We start from the raw sequence: 20,622 nt of genomic DNA on the forward strand, positions 1-20,622 counted from the left end.
GCTAGTGCTTTGAATTTTGTCTGCCTGTTGCTCCATACAGCAGAACTCCAAAATTGCAGTGCAATGTGCCTTCGTCTTGAGAGGGAGTAAAATGCTCTGCTGTGGCATATGCAAGCACATGCACACATGTAACGGGGTTTGTTAAATGTACACCTGTAGATTCTCCCCCCCCCTCCAATTACAGTGGTACCTCGGCATCCGAACAACTCGACTTCCAAAGGTTTCAACTTCCAAAGTCGACAAACCCGCAAGTATTTTCACTGTGCGCATGTTCTGCGCCTGCGCAGAAGCACAAAATCTTGCTTTGCGCATGCGCAAAACGGGCGCTTCGACAACCGAAGACTTCGACTTACGAAGAGCACCGCAGAACGGATCACCTTCGTAAGTCGAGGTACCACTGTATATGTTTCAAATTATTCCGTGTGCCAGCTATACCGGTTTCAGGTAGGAGTCTTTTGGAAGTCAGCAGCAAGTATTTTGATGAAGTACAACACATGTTGTTGATGAATAAAAAGCATAACATTGTTTGCACTTTTATGTTTTCAATTTTAGAAGTATATTGTAGTAGCTATAATTGTGTTGACTCCACTTGTATCACATGTCAAGGTTTAATGAAATTATTTAAGATGTTCATTGTTTGACTTGTGAATTAGTTCAAACAGCGTTTCATGTCCTTGCATTTTTTATACTTTTCTGAAAGATAATTTCCAAAGGCACTGCTGATGGTATGTGAACCCTACTGTCTCTAGATGGTGATTTTGGTAGTCTATATACAGTTTATGAAAATGATTCAGATGTTTGTCCATAACTTCATACACCATAAATGTCCCTCATCAAATTGTGTACTGGCTTTGTTGCAACAATCCTAGTTTGCATTAATCTGTTTTTTTCCTGGTAATATTCAAACTGAGGAGCTGTTTTAATGTTAGTTAGCAGACCAGGATAACATTGAACCAGAGTTGCTTGTCTTGCCTGTAAGAGGAAATGTCGGCATAATGAAGCAGGATGAAGCACAGAGTGCGAATAGGAGAGGGAGCTGCGGGGGGGGGGGGGGGGACACATGAATGAGGTTTAAGTGGTGCTGACCTTTAAAGCCCTAAATGGCCTCGGTCCAGTATACCTGAAGGAGCATCTCCACCTCCATCACTCTGCCCGGACACTGAAGTCCAGCACCGAGGGCCTTCTGGCAGTTCCCTCGTTGCGAGAAGCCAAGTTGCAGGGAACTAGGCAGAGGGCCTTCTCGGTGGTGGCGCCTGCCCTGTGGAACGCCCTCCCAACAGATGTCAAAAAGGAAAACAACTAGCAGTCTTTTAGGAGACATCTGAAGGCATCCCTGTTCAGGGAGGCTTTTAATGTTTAATAGATTATTGTGTTTTATTTTTCTGTTGGAAGCCGCCCAGAGTGGCTGGGGAGACCCAGCCAGATGGGCGGGGTATAAATAATGAATTATTATTATTATTATTATTATTATTATTATTATTATTATTAGCTGTTATTTACTATCTGAACATGGCTACTCTGAAGCCCCCTGAAGTGGGTAGGTGGGTGGGCAGGAGGCTGCACACCTGGTGAATGTATTCAGAACTGCCTGCTGTTCTTGCCATGGGACATTTGGATCCATCCTCCATTGATCTTACAAGCTTACTTGCACATCCTCACACATCCCCTCTTTTGTCCATGAAGTAAGATGGACATATGATGTTGAGACAAGGAGGAATATCAGTCTTCTATTGTGCACCAACAGAAGGATACCACAGTTCATCTCAAGATACGGAAGCGGAAAACGTGTATAGAGAGAACACGTGTGCATTCCCTCTTCTGCCGTTGATTGCATGGACTTTATGCAAAGTATAAGGCTATCGGACTCTGGTCCTCAGATGCCTGTGGTTTTGTTGATCAACTTTAGTCCAGGATGGAGAATTCCTAATTGGTTGGATCTTCTTACCTTGTTCTCTATTCCTCCACCCACAATCTAACTGGTTACAACTTTGCCTGTGGATATTGAACAGGAGCACCTCTTGGAATTGGACCCATCAGAGAAGGTGGTTCAGATAATGTAGACATCCACAGATCTTCCATCAACACATAACTGTCCATAACTTGGACAGGTGGTTGTTGTTTTTTGCTGTATAGTGTAGGTGTCAGACAGTCACACACACACCCCCATTGCTATAGAGGTACCTCATGTATTTAGAATCATGCAAGATGGATTGGGTCAGGGTTTGACACCCCCCCCCCCCACACACTTAAAAGGCAGCTGTTGGCAGTAGAAAGAGTTCTCCATACCAACATCGACAGCCCCTTTGCAGGACACCCTTTTGTCAGACACTTATTCAAAGGAGCCGCCATTGTGTCTGAACCAGTGAACCATAGGTCCCCCCCAATGAGATTTACTTTTGGTACTTGGAGGCAGCTCTTGGATCCATCTTTATAATGGAACTAACCTACAAGTGTCGGATTCCATATTTTGAGGGAAACAGCTGTCTCTGCAGCACTAGACAGTAATACACATCTAGGGTATGTACAGGGCAACCACTTGGGTGAACCTTATCTCATGTGTTAGAAATAGGTTAACTCCTTTTATAAATGTCTAACATCTCTAGTCCCCTCTGACTTGAATAACTTGAGTCCAATTTTCCGACTTGACTCCAATTTTCAATTCTCTTTCCTATTTTGAGTTTAGCTGTCTTGATTCATATTTCTCTGGGATTGTTACTGCCATAATCACATAAAGTATTTTATTTTATTTTTTAAAAACTATATATACAAAATTATCTTAAGAGAAGGTTTAAAGAAAATTTAAGGTAACTGAAATTAGGTATGTCAGCCTCTTAAAATGCAGGTGATTAACAGCTAATTTAGCTAATTGGTTAAATTAGGCTAAGTGCTAAATTACTGCAGTCAAAACCCAATTAATAGTATGAAGTTCTTGAAGGAGGGCAAGTTTGTGTTAAAAGTGTTTTGAAAGGTGCTCGTTTGGTAAGAAGCAAATTCTGATCAGATTCCTTAATGTGTGTACTGTACTTATAACCTCAACTACACAGTGGTCTGACTGGACATCTGAAGTGCATATTGGGAAAACATAACCTTCCTACACTTGAATTACTGGTCTAGCATTGGGGTTAAATCCTTCCCATGTTTCCGACAGTGACTACATGTCAAAACAAGGCATTTTGTTAAGGATTACTGTTTATAGTACAATATTATGGGTTATTTATGGTACACGGTCCCAACTATACACATTGGTATTTGGGGTCTGAAATACCCCATTAGTTAAAAACAACCATACAGTGGTGCCTCGCTAGATGAATTTAATTCGTTCCACGGGTCTTGTCTTATAACGAAAAATTCGTCTAGCGAATCCCATAGGAATGCATTGATTTTTTTTGAATTTTTTTTTGCCCATAGGAACGCATTAATTGAATTTCAATGCATTCCTATGGGAAACCGTGATTCGCTAGATGAATTGTTCGTAAAACGGATGCTTCTAGCGAGGCAACCTCCGCTCGAAAAATCATTTCGTTAAGCGGAAAATTTGTTAAGCAGGGCATTCGTTAAGCATAGAAAAAGTTGGGATTCTGACTGACCCATATTCTGGAAGCTTGTAGTTTTAAAAGAATAAACTTTAATTACTTCTCTCATGGTATTTAAAAGAAGGGGATAGCAGCATTATTGGTTAAAGAATACTAACTCTATACATTTAAATTTGCATATTTTTAAATGTTTTTTAATTACTTTTTCAGCGGACATAGCTCAAAGGTACAGGATAAGCAAATATCCAACTCTAAAATTGTTCCGGAATGGAATGATGATGAAGCGAGAATATCGGGGTCAGAGATCGGTGACAGCCATAGCAGATTATATCCGACAACAGAAAAGTAATCCTATTCAAGAAATACTCAGTTTGGAAGAAATTAAGTCTCTAGATGTGAGTGCCCCCTGCCCCCTCTGCTCTGTCTGTCTGTCTGTCTCCCTTTCATTTCAGTATGTTAAATGAAATGCATGTTCATCACTTAGGAAGTTCTGTCTGTTTCATAGCTAGTGACAACTGTTACACAAATGCTCTAAATTTGTGGTGTTAAGCCACATTTGTAAAGGTAAAGGGACCCCTGACCATTAGGTCCAGTCGTGACCGACTCTGGGGTTGCACGCTCATCTCGCATTATTGGCCGAGGGAGCCGGCGTACAGATTCCAGGTCATGTGGCCAGCATGACAAAGCCGCTTCTGGCAAACCAGAGCAGCACATGGAAACGCCGTTTACCTTCCCGCTATAGCGGTTCCTATTTATCTACTTGCATTTTGACGTGCTTTCGAACTGCTAGGTTGGCAGGAGCTGGGACCAAGCAACAGGAGCTCACCCCGTCACAGGGATTCGAACCACCGACCTTCTGATCAGCAAGCCCTAGGCTCAGTGGTTTAACCCACAGCGCCACCTGGGTCCCTGTAACACTAAACAATGGTTGACTGTGCTCCACTCTGTTAAGGATCCTGGCTTAAAATGGACAAGTCAAATGAACTCTGAATTAAACCAACTGTGGTTAGTTAAAGAAGTCAGCTTCATAACCCATGGTTCGAAGTTGCCTTGTTTAAATTTTTGACTCACAATATTTGGTTCATACTTAATGCTAAACTAAGCATCCTTTGAAAAGGAAGTTGAATCCTTCTGGCTGCCTAGCAAAGCAAGGGAGAGAGGTGTGATTTGCTCAGGTTTCTTCAAGCATGTGCAAAAAACAGTGAACCTATGACTTAACATGCAAACCAGCCCTTAGTGGATTATTTTTATGGCTTTCTTGATAATGTAATCCATTTTGCAACAAAGAGGGACTTTGTATTCATTATATATTCATAAACCTTTAGCATATCCTGACACTCCATTGGTCTCAAATTGGAATCATCCCCCCTCCCCCCCCCCGGCTCAAGGACTGAAAGTTAAATGAAAATTCAGATTATAATACCTCATGTGTTTTTTTGTTACAGCACAGTAAAAGAAATATTATTGGATACTTTGAACACAAAGACTCTGATAATTTCAAGACATTTGAAAAAGTAGCAAATATTTTGCATGATGACTGTGTCTTCCTTGCTGCATTTGGGTAAGATTGTTGTTGTTGTTGTTGTTTAAAAAAATACAATGATATATTTGGGTAACTCAAATACTACTGTATTAAATGCAGAAGAGTAGCATTAATCCACTGAGACCACACATCAATGAATACATGATTCCATAAGATATATTTCTCCAGCATCCCTCCAGAAATCCTGCTGACAGGAACCTTAAGAACTAGGGACACTTGCTTCCAAAATCTGAATTTGAAGGTATTGTCTCCTCAAAGAAGCTACTCCGTGCCCCGTTTTTGTAATCTCCGCATACTCTGCCATGGGGAAAAAATACTGTCTGGCTTGGTTTGCAGTAGAGACTGGGATACTAACTGTAAATCTGCTCCTTGCCCTGTATGTTGTAAGTGTACTTAACCTTGAGTGTACTTAACCTTAATAAGAAGATAAATTGTAACTACCTGTCTTAGGTCTGTTTCCAAACCAGAACGATTTAGTGGGGACAACGTGATCTATAAGCCACCTGGGGTGAGTTTAAATATTTTTCTATCCCTTATCCTTGTATTTGATAAAGTAGCTAGCCCAAATCATGTAGTCCTCATATTAGATTTGGTGCTTCTTGCCAGCCGAGCATGTTAAAGTTGCGGTTTTCTAGTGAATTAAGCTAGAGGCTTTTTGTTTTTTGTTTACCACCTGATTGTGGAGATGCCCAAGATTGAAACAGGGAATTAATATCTACTCACCCAACACACCTATTCATCTGCACATTCCTGAGCACTAGTTTTTAATTCTAGCTCTATTATAAATTCTATGGTAATTGTGTTTGTTTAGTATTTTACTGTTTTATTATGCTAGGTTTTAATCCTATAAACTCCTTTGTTTTGCTTGGAAGCTATTGTATAAATGTTTAGATAAATGAGATAAATAGGTAAAGGTACCCCTGACAGTTAGGTCCAGTCATGGACGACTCTGGGGTTGCGCGCTCATCTCGCTCTATAGGCCGAGGGAGCCGGCGTTTGTCAGCAGACAGCTTCCGGGTCATGTGGTCAGCATGCCTAAGCCTCTTCTGGTGAACCAGAGCAGCGCATGGAAATGCCGTTTACCTATTTATCTACTTGAACTTTGAGGTGCTTTCGAACTGTTAGGTTGGCAGGAGCTGGGACCAAGCAACAGGAGCTCACCCCGTCGTGGGGGATTCAGACCGCCGACCTTCTGATCGGCAAGCCCTAGGCTCAGTGGTTTAGACCACAGCGCTACCCACGTCCCTTCATGAGATAAATAGATCTAAGTTATTGATTGTCTAGGTGCTTTAGAAATCTAACAGTTGAAACTTCCAAAGAGGAAGATTGTGTAGTGATTCTGGAATTCTTCAGTAAAAAAAGAAAGCTTGGGTGTGTGACAAACCTTTGGCATATTAGCTACAAGTTCCACATTTTGAAGCCAGTTAATAAACAAATCTGACTCCTTAAATTTAACAAAAGATATAATCACTTTCTTCCTTATAACACTTTTGGATTTGAAACTTGGATGTAGCATTTCAGAACTACAGTGGTGCCTTGCTTAACAAATGCCCTGCTTAACGAAATTTCCACTTAACGAAAGGTTTTTTCTAGTGGAGATTGCCTCGCTAGACGAATTCGTTTTACGAAAAATTCGTCTAGCGAATCGCGGTTTCCCATAGGAATGCATTGAAATTCAATTAATGCGTTCCTATGGCCAAAAAAATAAAATAAAAATTCAATGCATTGCTATGGTATTCACTAGACGAATTTTTCATTATAAGAAAAGACCCGTGGAACGAATTAAATTCGTCTAGCGAGGCACCACTGTAGTGCACACCTCCATAGCTACTTTGGGCAGGGTGGGGGGTGTCCCTTGGAATGGATGTCATAAAAAATACATACATTTTTAATTCTATAGAGAGATGGAAAATCTTAGTAGTAAACACTGTATTATTGGTCATGGTACTATTGATGGTCCACATTAGTCATCTATGTCTGGCACCTTTTTAAAGAGCCAAACTTCCCCAAGTCTCATGAAAACAGCATCCTATTGAGAACTTACCCCCTCCTAGGTGTAATGTCTAGGTGGTCTCTCCATATGATATTGCAGTATCATGCTGTGCTTTCCCATGCCCCATGCTTGATGCCATTAACGGCTGCTGGCTAGCAGGGTGTGAGGAACCTTGCAACATGCTGCTGCCTAGACTCTATGGCAGGGGAAGAAGGAGATTGCCACAGGGCGCTGAGCTCTATGGCATCTCCATCACGGAATATTACAATATGTATATTTTAACGGTGCACAGTGTTCTTGTTTTTTCCCTACTGATGATTTGACAAAACAATAATCCGCTTTTAATAGGAAAATGCTCCAGATATGGTTTACTTGGGCTCTATGACCAATTTTGACTTGGCTTATGCATGGACTCAAGATAAATGTGTTCCACTTGTTCGTGAAATTACATTTGAGAATGGAGAGGTAAGGAGTGTCTGATTCTTCAATATTTCTAGATATTTAAGTGAGAAACATGTTTGGGCCACCCACCCTCCCCCCATCTACCTCTCTTCCCCTTTTCTTCCCAATGTCTCAACAAATGAAACTGATTTGTAAAAATGTTATGAGAGACATTGCACATATCTTTGTGAACTAAGAAAACCTCTAATAAACAAAAAACCAAAAAAATGCTCTCCATTTACTTTATGATATCATGTTTTTAGCTATAAATTCCCAAGTCTGATATATTCTTAAGTCAGAGCAAATGTTGTTTGTACAGCATGAATGATGGCTTGTATTTGAATAGTATACGCTGCATACCCTCCCCATATGGTTATGCAGCATCGGAGGAAGGGAGTGGGGGGGGTGCAGGCCGCCCTGGGCGTCATCACTGGGGGGTGGTGGTGGTGACAAAATGTCAAAAATATGAGTTTGATTTAAAAATTGGGCTCACTAGTTCAGTCAGCAAACATAATGAAATGCAGCTGGCACTGGGCGCCACACCACAGGGGCTGGCACTTACCACGAGGTCTGCAGTGTGCCCGGGCCACGCATCTCTCCTGGGAGTGATGTGGTGGCTTGGGCGCCTGCAGGCTCCATGCTGCCTAAAACGGCTGCGTGGGACTTGCGTCAGTCCTCCGCCTCTCCCTCAGCCACCCTACAGCTGAGGGGGAGGCGGCGGAGGGGCTCCATGCAGTGTGCCCCGCCCCCATGGGCCGCTTGCCCCACACCTGGCTGCAGGGCACGGGCGCTGCACACAGCACCTGAGCGGCTAGCTCCGCCGCTGTGGTTCTGCAGATTTTTGTGTTTTCTTGGTTGCATCATAAGTAAATGCGTTAGTGTGGTGATCTAGTACAGTGGTACCTCTACTTACGAATTTAATGTGTTCCAAACGCACATTTGTAAGTCGGGAAAAAGTGTAAGTCGAATCCCATAGGAATGCATTGGGAGAAAAAGTTCGTAAGTAGAAGTAACCCTATCTAAAAATTCGTAAGTAGAAAAAAATCCTATCTAAACCGCATCCAAGATGGCGGACGGAGCTCCGTTCGTAAGTAGAAACATTTGTAAGTAGAGTTATTCGTAAGTAGAGGTACCACTGTATAAGAGTATCCAGGAATTGAGGAGAAAAACGAGCTATTAGGTACAGGTGTCGTGCCCTCCCCCCTCCCCCATTTATGTGCATATCAACTCATGCACGACTATGCTGGGAAATAAAGAAATAAATCAGTTGGCCGCTCCTACCTACTGCCAAAATCCTCACCCCCTGTGCTGTGGAGCACGTGTCCACACAAACACACCAGCCCAGCCCCAGCTGCAGCATCACACTCAAGGTGTGAGCAGGCAGGCAGTGTCGCCACACCCCATATGTGCTTGCCCATGTTGCCACACAAGCTGCTCATCCCTGCCTAGGCCGCTGCTGCCAATGCCAGCCGCTGAACCTCAGACAGTAGAGATAGGCAGGAAGAGGGGACCAGAGTACATAGTTTGAGCTATATATAAAAATATGCCCGGTGAAGCTGAACAAAGCAACACATTAGAGCTTGTTGGTTTATTGGGTGGCGCTCATCCCATGTGCTGTTGTCCTGCTGGAATGGAAGGAACACCTGGAATAATTTAGGACTGAGGTGGTTAGCATGCAGAGCAGGCCAAAACCTTATCTCCCTTACCCCCACGTGGGTTACTTCTTCAAGCAGTTTGCACCTATCCAGGCATGCCTGAGTTTGGTAAATAAGTTACAGTAGTAAAAAGCAACCTGACATATCAGCCAAAGTGTGCTTTTTGCTGTCTCCTGGGGTTTTGAACCAGTTGCTCATCATTGCTTTTATACCTTTTAACTGCTGGAACAAGTAAAATTTTACTCCTCTGTTTTTAACAAATGACCAAATATTGGCCAAATGTATATACCATGAACCTGATAAAACCTGATTCTGGCTTACACTTGGTATTTTAATTTCCCCATTGGAAGTATTTGATTTGGAGTGTTACAGGTTCATCTGAATAGCTAATTATGTTTTGTACCTTGAAAGCTTTGTCCACTCTAATTTGAATACTGTACTCCTTACATACGTAATATGCGAAGATTTGATAAACATGGAAGTCCTGCAGATACAGCTGAAAATGTAAGGGAAAAAGTGGTAGAAAATGGAAATCACTCTTTGCCAATTCTTCTCTCTCCACATAGGAATTGACAGAAGAGGGCCTTCCTTTTCTTATACTCTTTCATATGAAAGATGACACAGAAAGTCTAGAGAAGTTCCAGCAGGAAGTTGCACGGCAGTTAATAAGTGAAAAGGGTAGGTGTGTGTTGTTGCCTTGCACTTTGTATTTAATTCAGTTTGTGTGTGTTGCCTTTGAATCCAGAAAACAATATTAATTGACAAATCAGAATTTAATTTTTTTCCCTGTGCGTGAAAGAGATCCTCTAGAATGGGGCAGGGTAACCTGCCACCCTCCAGATGTTGTTGGACGACAGCTCCCATCATTCCTGGCCATTGGCTATGCTGATTTGAAGTTGTTGGAGTCCAACAGCATCTGGAGGGCCAAAGGCTCTCCAGCCTCGTTCTACATACTATCTTCATTAGTACCCACCATGGCAGGTTTATGTTACAGCCACTCAAGTAAGTAGACTACGATCGGTCAACTTCCACATAAACAGGTTAAGGGTCTGTAGAACATAAAGACAAAAGAAGAGCCTTTCTGGATCATGCCAAAGTCCCATCCATGGCCAACCAGATGCCTATGGGAAGCCCAGAAGCAAGATCCAAGTCCAGAGTACTATTACAGGACATAACATTTTCCTGTGCAGCATCCTCTGCAAACTTTGTAGCTCACATATATGATCAGCAGCATAGGGCTGTTCTTTCCATTTTGGAGAATGATCTTGGGGATCTTTAAAATTCATCCCTAATGTGCAGAGTGCCTGTAATGTGCTGCTGTTGGTGGTAGCTGACTTGCTAGGGTTTGAGTCAAAATGAGGATGTGGGGAATGGAGCTACTTTAAGCAGCACCTGAGGCTGCAAAGCAGGTGTGTGTCAAGGTGTTGAAAAGCGGTGGAAGCTGATGAAGTGGGACATGGGATGAGCCTACTGATATCACTGCAGGGTGATCCCCAACTCACACTTGCAGTAGATCAACTTAAATCAATGGACTTCAGTTTCTTAAGTCCATTGATTTCACTTGGCCAACTCTGAATCCAATTAACACTGGATTCACAGTCTGGATTACACAGTCTATAAATTCACAGATCTTTTAAAACAAACAAACAAACAAACAAACAAACAAACAAGAACTGAGCTTAAAATGGAGGACGTAAGGAAAAGGCTAGAAGGAAAGCAATAGAAAAATGTTTCTGAAGAGTCCTTGCTTAGGCTAAGGAAAGATCACATATAGAGAGAAATCTACACTAGGGAAGAGTTCTTCACCATGCTTCATCCCAAATTGAGAATGGAGTTGCATGGGACATGTGCAATTGTTTCTACAACTGATTGCAAAAAAATGGCTGTTTAAACATACTTTGCAGACACTTCCAGCTGTATTTAGGGTTGCCAGACTCAATAGTGGACAGGACTTCTGTGCCTTTAATTGCCCTGCTCTCTTTTGAGTCTGGAAACCTTAAAGAGAAACCAGCAGACCCTTTGTTTAATTTCCAAGCAAAGGGTCTGCTGGTTTCTCTTTAAGGTTTCCAGACTCAAAAGAGAGCAGGGCAATTAAAGGCACAGAAGTCCTGTCCACTATTGAGTCTGGCAACCCTAGCTGTATTCCATGGCTTCCCAATGCATGTATGCAAGTATAATATGAATGTTTGCAGTAGTTTCATGTTTATTATCTACAAACACTTTTTATGGTTTCTGCTTATGTAGAAAATTCATCACCTTTGTGGTGGTGCAAGGTTAATAAATGGATGTTATAAAAATAGTTCTTTTATAATTGGTCTGTTGTGGATGTCACATGGAAATATCTCTACCAACACGTGGGCATATCTCTACCGGTAATTATCTAAATACCTATTAAGTATAGTGTTGTTTGTTGTAACTCACATTTTTTAAAAACAAACTAAAGTTTGCTTCTGAATTTCAAGGTACGATAAACTTTTTACATGCTGATTGTGACAAGTTCAGACATCCACTCCTCCACATTCAGAAGACTCCAGCAGACTGTCCTGTTATTGCTATTGACAGTTTTAGGCACATGTATGTCTTCCCAGACTTCAGTGATGTGGCGTGAGTAGATGATTTCTTTTCTCTTGGCCGTCCAGCCTTGAAAAGAGGGAGGGGGCTCGTGTGGGGAGAGGGAGAGGGTGGACAACCAATGCCTTTTTCATATTATGGAGCAGTGTGTAAAAAAAAAATGCTTCCCCCAGTCCCACCAGCCACTCTGGGTTTGGATGTGGTAGAGCAAAATGCAGTCATCATTCAAGGCCCCTCATACCCAATACAATAATTAAATGCTAAAATGCGCTGGATTTTAGAGAGTCCCCTGTGGGTGTTCACACAGCTATCATGCATGCCTGTGCGTGGTGGTGGTGGGGGATCTATTCCCCCTTCCTGCTGTAGTTTCTCTGCACTGCTGGATTCTGCTCCACCTGGTCCCCCTGTGTTGCGGCTTTGGGCAACATACAGTGCTAGAATAGGAAGGAGGGGTCTTTGGATTCTGAAAAACATGTGCCTTTGGATTCTGACTATTTTTGAAAGGAAAAGAAAATGGATTGTTCTAGAAGGAGCACACGGTAGATTCTCAAAGTAGCATATGCTGATGGTCAGATGCTTTTGAAGAAGAAAACAAAGATAAATAACTGGAGGGATAAGTCCCAGAGGGCCCCTGCTGTTATCCAAATCTATGGTGCAACCACAGTTGGAGCACTGTGTACAATTCTAGTTGCCTCACCACAAAAAGGATATTGTTGTTGGAAAAGGTTCAGAAAAGGGTGGCGAAGACGATCAAAGGGATAGAGCAACTCCCCCATGAAGAAAGGTTGCTGTGTTTGGGATTTCTTATTTTAGAGACAAGGCAAAGCATGATAGAAGTTTATAAATGTATGCAAGGCATAGAGAAAGCAGGTAGAGAAAAGTTATTCCTTTCTGATAACACGAGAACTCACAATGAAGCTGAATGTTGAAATATTTGGTACAGGTAAAAGAAAGGACTTCTTCACACAGCACATAGTCATACTGTGGAATTTGTCGTCACCCCCCCCCCCCAGGAGACAGTGATAGCAACCAACTTGGATGCATTTAAAAGAGGATTAGGCAAATTCATGGAGGAGGAGGCTACTAGCTAGGATGCCTATGCTCTGCCTTTACCCTTGGAGGCAGCAATGCCTCCAAATACCAGTTCCAAATACAGAAGCAGAGAAATGCTTTTGTGCTCATGTTCTGCTCCTTGGGTGCGCACTGTGAGAACAGGATGCTGGACTGTATGGGCCACTGGCTCGTGTTACGTTCATATGACTTGAACCATGATGGGATGCCCCTCCCCCATGGACCAACAGGGTGCAGTTCATCTGCAGGACCAGTAGCAATTGAAGTAGAGGGTTGTTAACGTAACATAACGATCTTGTATATTGTTATGATAGAGACAAATGTTTTGAGCCTCCTGGTTTGGGCTCTCTTCATATTGCAGCGTTATACTACTGTGCTTCCTAGATTTCTGTATTTAGCACTTAACATACTACTGGCTTAAGCCCCTAATCTTCAGAGTTCTGATGCTGGCAACATACAGAACACTGGTTGCTGTATTCAAGCAGCCTTTGGTGTAGGGAAACAGTGGATGATCCCTGAAGAAATTTAAACTGATACGCCATCAGTGTTCATCTCTGGTGTCTATGCAATTACTCAAGCACTGGAGAAGCTTTCAAAGGCATTTTTGTCAATACAGCTACCTGACAGTCATTTGTATTTGTGAACTGTGCATTTGGCACCTGCTGTTCTCTGCTGTATTGTAGTAAGCAGGGGGCTGAAGGGAACATACAATGAAGTTATTGGGTTGGCCAGCTCTGTGGGAATTAATGAAGGGAATAAATGCTTGCTGTGTCCTCAGGAGCAAGGAAGAAAAAAGAGCTTTTGGAGTAGCTTGCCCCAGGCCCTGGTGTAGCTCTCAACCCTGTATTATTGACTTGAAGAAAACCTTGGACATATGAAATATAATCATACATTTTTTATTTTAGATTTTGTTTAGGATTTAGTTATTTTTTTGCACGCAGTTTTTGTGTGAAAGGCTAAATGCTTTTTTCAAAGGGACAGAATGATTGTCTTTTGTAAGTCCACCCTAAATGCAAGCCTCCCATTCTTTTTATTAGCATAGAAAATACAGATTGCATAGGCAAATAGGAAAAAGAATAAAGTGAGACTGAGAAAGGAAAATTAGATTGCTAGGAAAAGGAGGGAAAGCTGGATATTGGACCAAAAGTAGAACAGGTAAAAACCAGCAATACTGCAGTGCTCAGTGGATTCCATGTGAACTTGTTTGGTACTTGTACTGAGTTTTTGATGTCATCCTCTTTGCCTGCATTTTAACATGCTCTTAGAACTATTTTTTATTCCAGAAGGCAGTCATATTTTATTGTGAGCAGCCTTAGGTTTGATTATATCATAGAAACGCAGAGCGCATCTTCCCAGGCCACAGAACAAAGGTGTCGTGAGCATTCTGGATTTTGTTCAACTTTATCATTTTTATTTGTGTGGATTTTTTTTGTCTTTGTTTCAGTACTCCAGGTAAACTCAAGCAATTTGTACAAGATTTGCACTCTGGGAAACTGCACAGGGAATTTCACCATGGCCCAGATCCAACTGATATAGCACCTGGTCAGGTAAGAGCAAGCACTTTAGTCCTGCCCTGTTGGGCAAGGTCTGAAATTGGCAATATTAAAGCAAGCATGAGCATTCTGTTATTCATGGGAAGACTGTGTGGTTTAGAAGGAATTATTCGTCATATGTGGGGGGGGGATCTTGATCTTTACCACATCAAAATTGAACTTACATTTATATATTGAATATAAGTAATTGTCATTAAAACCTAGTGATTTTTAATCCTGTACACACACACACACACACAATTTATTTAAACTACTCTTTCTTCCTAAGGGGATCAGAAAAACAGTAAAACAATATAAACATACAACAGTCAACGCTCCGTGTCCCCTCCTGCAGAGGATCCTGCTCATGAAAAGCTTAAACATTTACCCACTTTATCATTAAAACTCTTCTGACCATGACAAAGGAACGAATGAAAGTTCCCTCACCTTCAGATTACTATCAGCTCAACCCATATGCGGGGATGTCCAGAGCATGCCCCCTTGAATGTGTGGGACCAAGCATAATTTAGAACAGGCCCACAGTTTTCATGTTGCCATGAAATTCTGAGCTGCTCCTAACAGGGAAGCCCCAGTATGAACAGTCTGGCAATAGCATGGCCCAATGTTCAAAAGTCCTTTTGTTCTAGGTGTATATTGCGACAGGGAATTCCATTAGCGTCAGCAGTTTCTGAGCTCTGGGTGCAGTACTCTGCCTAAGATTTCAGATTAAAAGTGCCGAATGGAAGAAAAGGAAGACCTTTTTCTGCCTCCCCACTTCCAGCTACTCTGATGACTGGAGAAGAGTCACTCTTAAGAATATTAAAGGGGTGGGCAGGGTAAGGACTTGACCTTGTGAAAAATGGACATAATATTTTTAGCTGCAGTTCATTCATTTTCAGCTTTGTATTCTTGTTATCCAAGGGACCCAGATGGCACTGTGGGTTAAACCACTGAGCCTAGGGCTTGCTGATCAGAAGGTCGGTGGTTCGAATCCCTGCAACGGGGTGAGCTCCCGTTGCTCGGTCCCAGCTTCTGCCCACCTAGCAGTTTGAAAGCACGTCAAAATGCAAGTAGATAAATAGGAACCGCTACAGCGGGAAGGTAAACAGCATTTCCATGTGCTGCTCTGGTTCGCCAGAAGTGGCTTTGTCATGCTGGCCACATGACCTGGAAGCTATACGCCGGCTCCCTTGGCCAATAATGCGAGATGAGCGCGCAACCCCAGAGTCAGTCACGACTGGACCTAATGGTCAGGGGTCCCTTTTACCTTTATTCTTGTTATAAAAAAGCACACTTAGACATTTTGTTGTTGTGCCCATAACTTAGGTTTAAGGTGCCATTTAGCTCCTAGCCTTCATATCTAAGTTTCTAACACTAGCATGACCTGTTGCCTGGGAGGACCTGGATGAACTGGAATTAAAAACAACAACAACCCTATTAGCATACTTCACTCAGTAATAGTCTGGCTGGCACCCCCACCATACCTTCCTGCTACCTGAGACAGCTTCTGTGGCTGAATCCCCCAGAGCAACTCCCCTTCTCCACAAACACATAAGGATAGTCAGAAAACAGGTGAGGCTTTCATCTTATGGAAGCTAAATAGGTCTGCATCTGGTCAGTGTCTGGATGGATGACAGCCAGGTGTACCAGATGTACACAACCTTGAGTTCCAAGGTGGAAGAAAGGCAGGACATAACTGTAATAAAATGCCAGTTATACAGCAGAGGACAATACCAAAATCAGAGTTATCCAAACTAAACAGACATTTGCTTCAGAATAAGAGGGCCAGTGGTAAAGGTTGTGTTTAGAAGGGTGACTTGGGGAGGGGAGAGAGGGTGTGCATGGGTGTTGTTTCCTGAAGACACTTGAATGTGTTTGGGGGGGGGGGTGATCCAAGGGAGGGGGGAAAATATTGAGCATGGGCAGGAGAGATGAGCTTCCTGTTGGGGCAGAGAACTTGTGGGTTTGAAAGAGTGGTGTTGAGTTTTGGAGTTCAGACTCCACCTCTGCCTTGTCCTCATTTTGCTGAGCAAGTTTTTTTGTTTGTTTCAGTCTTGCCAGTTTCCCTTTTGGGAAATGGGTATGCTACTGGTGGCAACCATTCTGTGACGGTGCCCATGACATCATCAAATTTTTAAATGGGCCCAAAATGGTTAGTGGCTCCTAGTCCATAACGTCTTCATAGCATATCTGTTATTTTGTTCTTTCCAGCCACTTCAAGACATAGTAAGCAGCCCACCTGAAAGTTCATTCCAGAAGCTAGCACCCAGTGGACATAGATACACCTTATTGCGGGAAAAAGATGAACTCTGAAAGCTCGGAACCATCTCATAAGCCTTTCAAAACAGCAGCCGCGACTCCTGTGGGGTGGAAATAGGAAACCTATATTTTCATAAATTCTCTGTGTTTTTATTTTTAAACTTTTTTTTCTTTGCTCCCTGCGATTTGTAAATATGTGAGTGTCATTTTGGACGGCATCTTTCCAAAGTTCTTATTTCATCAAATTGTTAAGTAAAACTTTTTTAAAAAAAATCCAAATGAAGGTGTTGACATGGCCAGCAACATGCTGTTAACTTGCACTATCCCATTAACAGGACTTCTAGGTTTCCTTTGGTGTAATCTGACCACCTTATCCTTTACTTCCACATGAACATCATTTTGTTAATTTGTTTATTGATGGGCTATTCTGGATACTTGGGAGGGAAATAAATTACAATTTTACATAATTTGTGTTGTGGTTCCTTACTGTGTGTGTGTGGTTTTTTTTTAAAGGAGTGGGTAGAGAATGGAGAAACATTCAGTGGCCCTCTTACAAACTCAGCCTTCTTGCTTTTTTTAGTTATATCATGAGATAGAGGGGGAATCCACTGTGATAGAGATGCTAGGGGGGGGGGAGAAATCAGCTATGGGATAACTGCTTTAAAATACAATAAAAAACCCAGAAAGAAGTGTTAAACTATTCCAGATCTTCTGACACTAAGCCAGAGAAATAAAGAACTTGCCTGAGTGCTGCATACTATTAGCATATCAATATTTTCGTGCCATTATTTTAATCTGATAACTTTTCTGTAAACCGCCCTGTGGTCCTCGTGCGAAGGATGGCATGTCAATTTAATCCTGGCTTATAAAAAGCATAATGCCTGAACCCGTTCAACAGCTACTACTTTCATGACAATCAGTTTCAGTACCATTTGTTTGATAGCTGCCTTTTAAAATCTAATTTCCATAGCAATAGTTTTAATTGCTATCCAGATTGATTGGTAGACGTGACTGAACAGTTTGGAATTTCACACATTCAGAAGAAGATTGTGACAGGTCTTTTCTAGGGCACAGTGTGAGGTGTGGAAGAACATACAGTTCAAGTGGTCTCCGACAAAAAAAAATGCTTTGCATAGAAAGCTAGTACACTAGGGAACAGTTTTCACTAGAACCTGTCTTTCTGGCATGCTACCCTTGCCATCCACAGGGAGGTTTTGCTATGGGTGGGTTGCTGAGTAATCCTCAGATGCATCTTAAAGTGGTACAGTCTGAAGGACTTCACTGCTACCATTAATAGTTTTGGAACAGTCTATCACCTTGAGCTCCATAGAATTATAGAATTAGTCAAGTTGTAAGGGACCATGAGGGTCATCTCAGTCCAACTCCCTGCAATGCAGGAATGTTTTGCCCAAAGTGGGGCTCAAACCTATAACACTGCTGACTTGAATAGAAAGGCAGCATGTCGATTGTTGCTCACCACTATCTGAAATAGGTAAAGGGCCCCTGACCATCAGGTCCAGTCGTGTCCGACTCTGGGGTTGCGGCGCTCATCTCGCTCTATAGGCCGAGGGAGCCGGCATTTGTCCGCAGACAGCTTACGGGACATGTGGCCAGCATGACAAAGCTGCTTCTGGCGAACCAGAGCAGCGCACGGAAACTCCGTTTACCTTCCCGCCGGAGCGGTCCCTATTTATCTACTTGCACTTTGATGTGCTTTCAAACTGCTAGGTGGGCAGGAGCTGGGACCGAGCAACGGAAGCTCACCCCATTGCAGGGATTCGAACCGCTGACCTTCGGATCAGCAAGCCCTAGACTGTGGTTTAACCCACAGCGCCCCCTGCGTCCCTTGTTGCTCACCACTATCTGAAATACAAATGAACAATTTTGCGTAATTTTCAATTAAAGGATTTTGGAGGAACTTAAAAATTAGTTAATATTAAGGTAGCTGTATGTGGTACAGATGGAGAAAAGACAGTTTAAGACATGGATCAATGTATCTGTGAACAGGTACAGTGGTACCTCGGTTTAAGTACACAATTGGTTCCGGAAGTCTGTACTTAACCTGAAGCATACTTAACCTGAAGCGAACTTTCCCACTGAAAGTAATGGGAACTTGATTAATCCGTTCCAGACGGGTCCGCGGAGTACTCAACCTGAAGCGTACTTAACCCAAAGTATGAGTGTAATTGGTTCTGGAAGTCCGTACTTAACCTGAAGCGCACGTAACCTGAAGCGAACTTTCCCCTTGAAATGAATGGAAAATGGATTTATCCGTTCCAGACAGATCCGCGGAGTACTTAAACTGAAAGTACTCAAACCGAAGCGTACTTAAACCGAGGTGTGACTGTATTGCTCCTTGGCTTGGGGGGTAATACATTAATGCAGCCCCAAACAGTTCTGCCACCATGTAACCAGGGCGGGGGGGGGGGGGGGCTTGTGTAAAGATGCAGTGGGTGGAGGCACTGGTTGCAAAACTTCGCTTTGTGCAAAGTCAGCCTTACATTTGACTCACATTGCAAGCAACCTCAACCACATCTTTAAACAATGGCTGATCTAATTGAGAATTGAGAGTAAATATGGGGTCACCTGCCTGTGCTTACAGTAAATTGTAGAAACTACTGTTAAACAATGGTAGAATCACGCTAAAGGGATTCTTGTTTGTAGTGGTGGTTTTTCATATGTGCACAACCTTGGGCAAGCAGCTATACCAGATCAGACAAAACACCCAACATTCTTACAAACTTATGCTTGTTCAGATGAAAGGCTTAACTTTCCAGCCTCCTCTTTTCCACAGTGGCTAACTGGGTGCCTCTGAGAGCAGCCCCGCACCCCCAAGAAACAAAAGCAGGACATGAGCACAGTAGCCCTCTCTTTCTCTTCTTGCTAATCCTACCACAATTCAGAGGCCGTCTGCCTCTGTTCCTGGATGCAGCGTAGAGCAGGCATCCCCAAACTGTGGCCCTCCAGATGTTTTGGCCTACAACTCCCAATGATCCCTAGCTAAGAGGACCAGTGGTCAGGGATGATGGGAATTGTAGTCAAAAACATCTGGAGGGCCGAAGTTTGGGGATGCCTGGCATAGGGTCATCATAACAGCCATGAGTTGAGTAGCAGCTTGATAGCCTTGTTGATACGAGCCAGTTTGATCTCATTTTCTCTTGAGAAAATAGCCTACAAGTATTAAAGTAAAATGGCCTTTCCATCCATTAATTTGCCACATCCTCTTATAAGGCCCTCTTAAGTTGGTAGCAAATTGTTGTTGCTGTTTAGTCGTGTCCGACTCTTCGTGACCCCATGGACCAGAGCACGCCAGGCACTCCTGTCTTCCACTGCCTCCCGCAGTTTGGTCAGACTCATATTGGTGGCTTCGAGAACACTGTCCAACCATCTCGTCCTCTGTCGTCCCCCTTCTCCTTGTGCCCTCAATCTTTCCCAACATCAGGGTCTTTTCCAGGGAGTCTTCTCATGAGGTGGCCAAAGTACCCTGTTTCTCATATTTTAAGACATACCCATAAAATAAGCCATAGCAGGATTTTTAAGGATTCAAGGAATATAAGCCATACCCTGAAAATAAGACATAGTGATAGGCGCAGCAGCAATGCCGGCCGCGGCAGGAGGAGGAGGAAAAAAATAAGACATCCCTTGAAAATAAGCCATGGTGTGTTTTTTTGAGGAAAAAATAAATATAAGACGTGTCTTATAATATGAGAAACACGGTATTGGAGCCTCAGCTTCAGGATCTGTCCTTCCAGTGAGCACTCAGGGCTGATTTGGTAGCAAATACCATAGTTTAACTATGTACTGTGTGGAGAAGTACTTTTGTCTGTCCTAAATTTCCCACCATTTAGCTTCATTGGATGGCCCCCCAGGCTTGCCAAAGCCCAAAGAGCATCTAGAGGAATAGTAAGAACTTTGTTTAGTCAGGCTTATTATTATTTTAGGGTAATTTTAATTATTCCTTTAAGCAGCCTCTTAAAAGAAGGGATGGAGGAAGAAGTCTAGGCCATCTGCTGCCTTGGTTAGA

The 20,622-nt window shown here is 42.7% G+C and overlaps 1 protein-coding gene across 1 annotated transcript in view; it reads left to right on the top strand.

The window, feature by feature from the left end:
• Window positions 1–17,065, top strand: part of ERP44 (endoplasmic reticulum protein 44) — a 33,401-nt gene extending 16,336 nt beyond the window's left edge. The window contains exons 5-12 of the mRNA XM_035135389.2: window positions 3,744–3,928; window positions 4,979–5,094; window positions 5,527–5,584; window positions 7,418–7,534; window positions 9,732–9,843; window positions 11,628–11,769; window positions 14,252–14,354; window positions 16,551–17,065. Coding sequence (XP_034991280.1) covers window positions 3,744–3,928; window positions 4,979–5,094; window positions 5,527–5,584; window positions 7,418–7,534; window positions 9,732–9,843; window positions 11,628–11,769; window positions 14,252–14,354; window positions 16,551–16,652 — 935 coding nt within the window. The 3' untranslated portion in view covers window positions 16,653–17,065. The remainder of the gene's footprint in view (window positions 1–3,743; window positions 3,929–4,978; window positions 5,095–5,526; window positions 5,585–7,417; window positions 7,535–9,731; window positions 9,844–11,627; window positions 11,770–14,251; window positions 14,355–16,550) is intronic.
• Window positions 17,066–20,622: the final 3,557 nt, after the last annotated feature.

Source organism: Zootoca vivipara, chromosome 13 (assembly GCF_963506605.1).
Source record: "Zootoca vivipara chromosome 13, rZooViv1.1, whole genome shotgun sequence".
Lineage (NCBI taxonomy): Eukaryota > Metazoa > Chordata > Lepidosauria > Squamata > Lacertidae > Zootoca > Zootoca vivipara.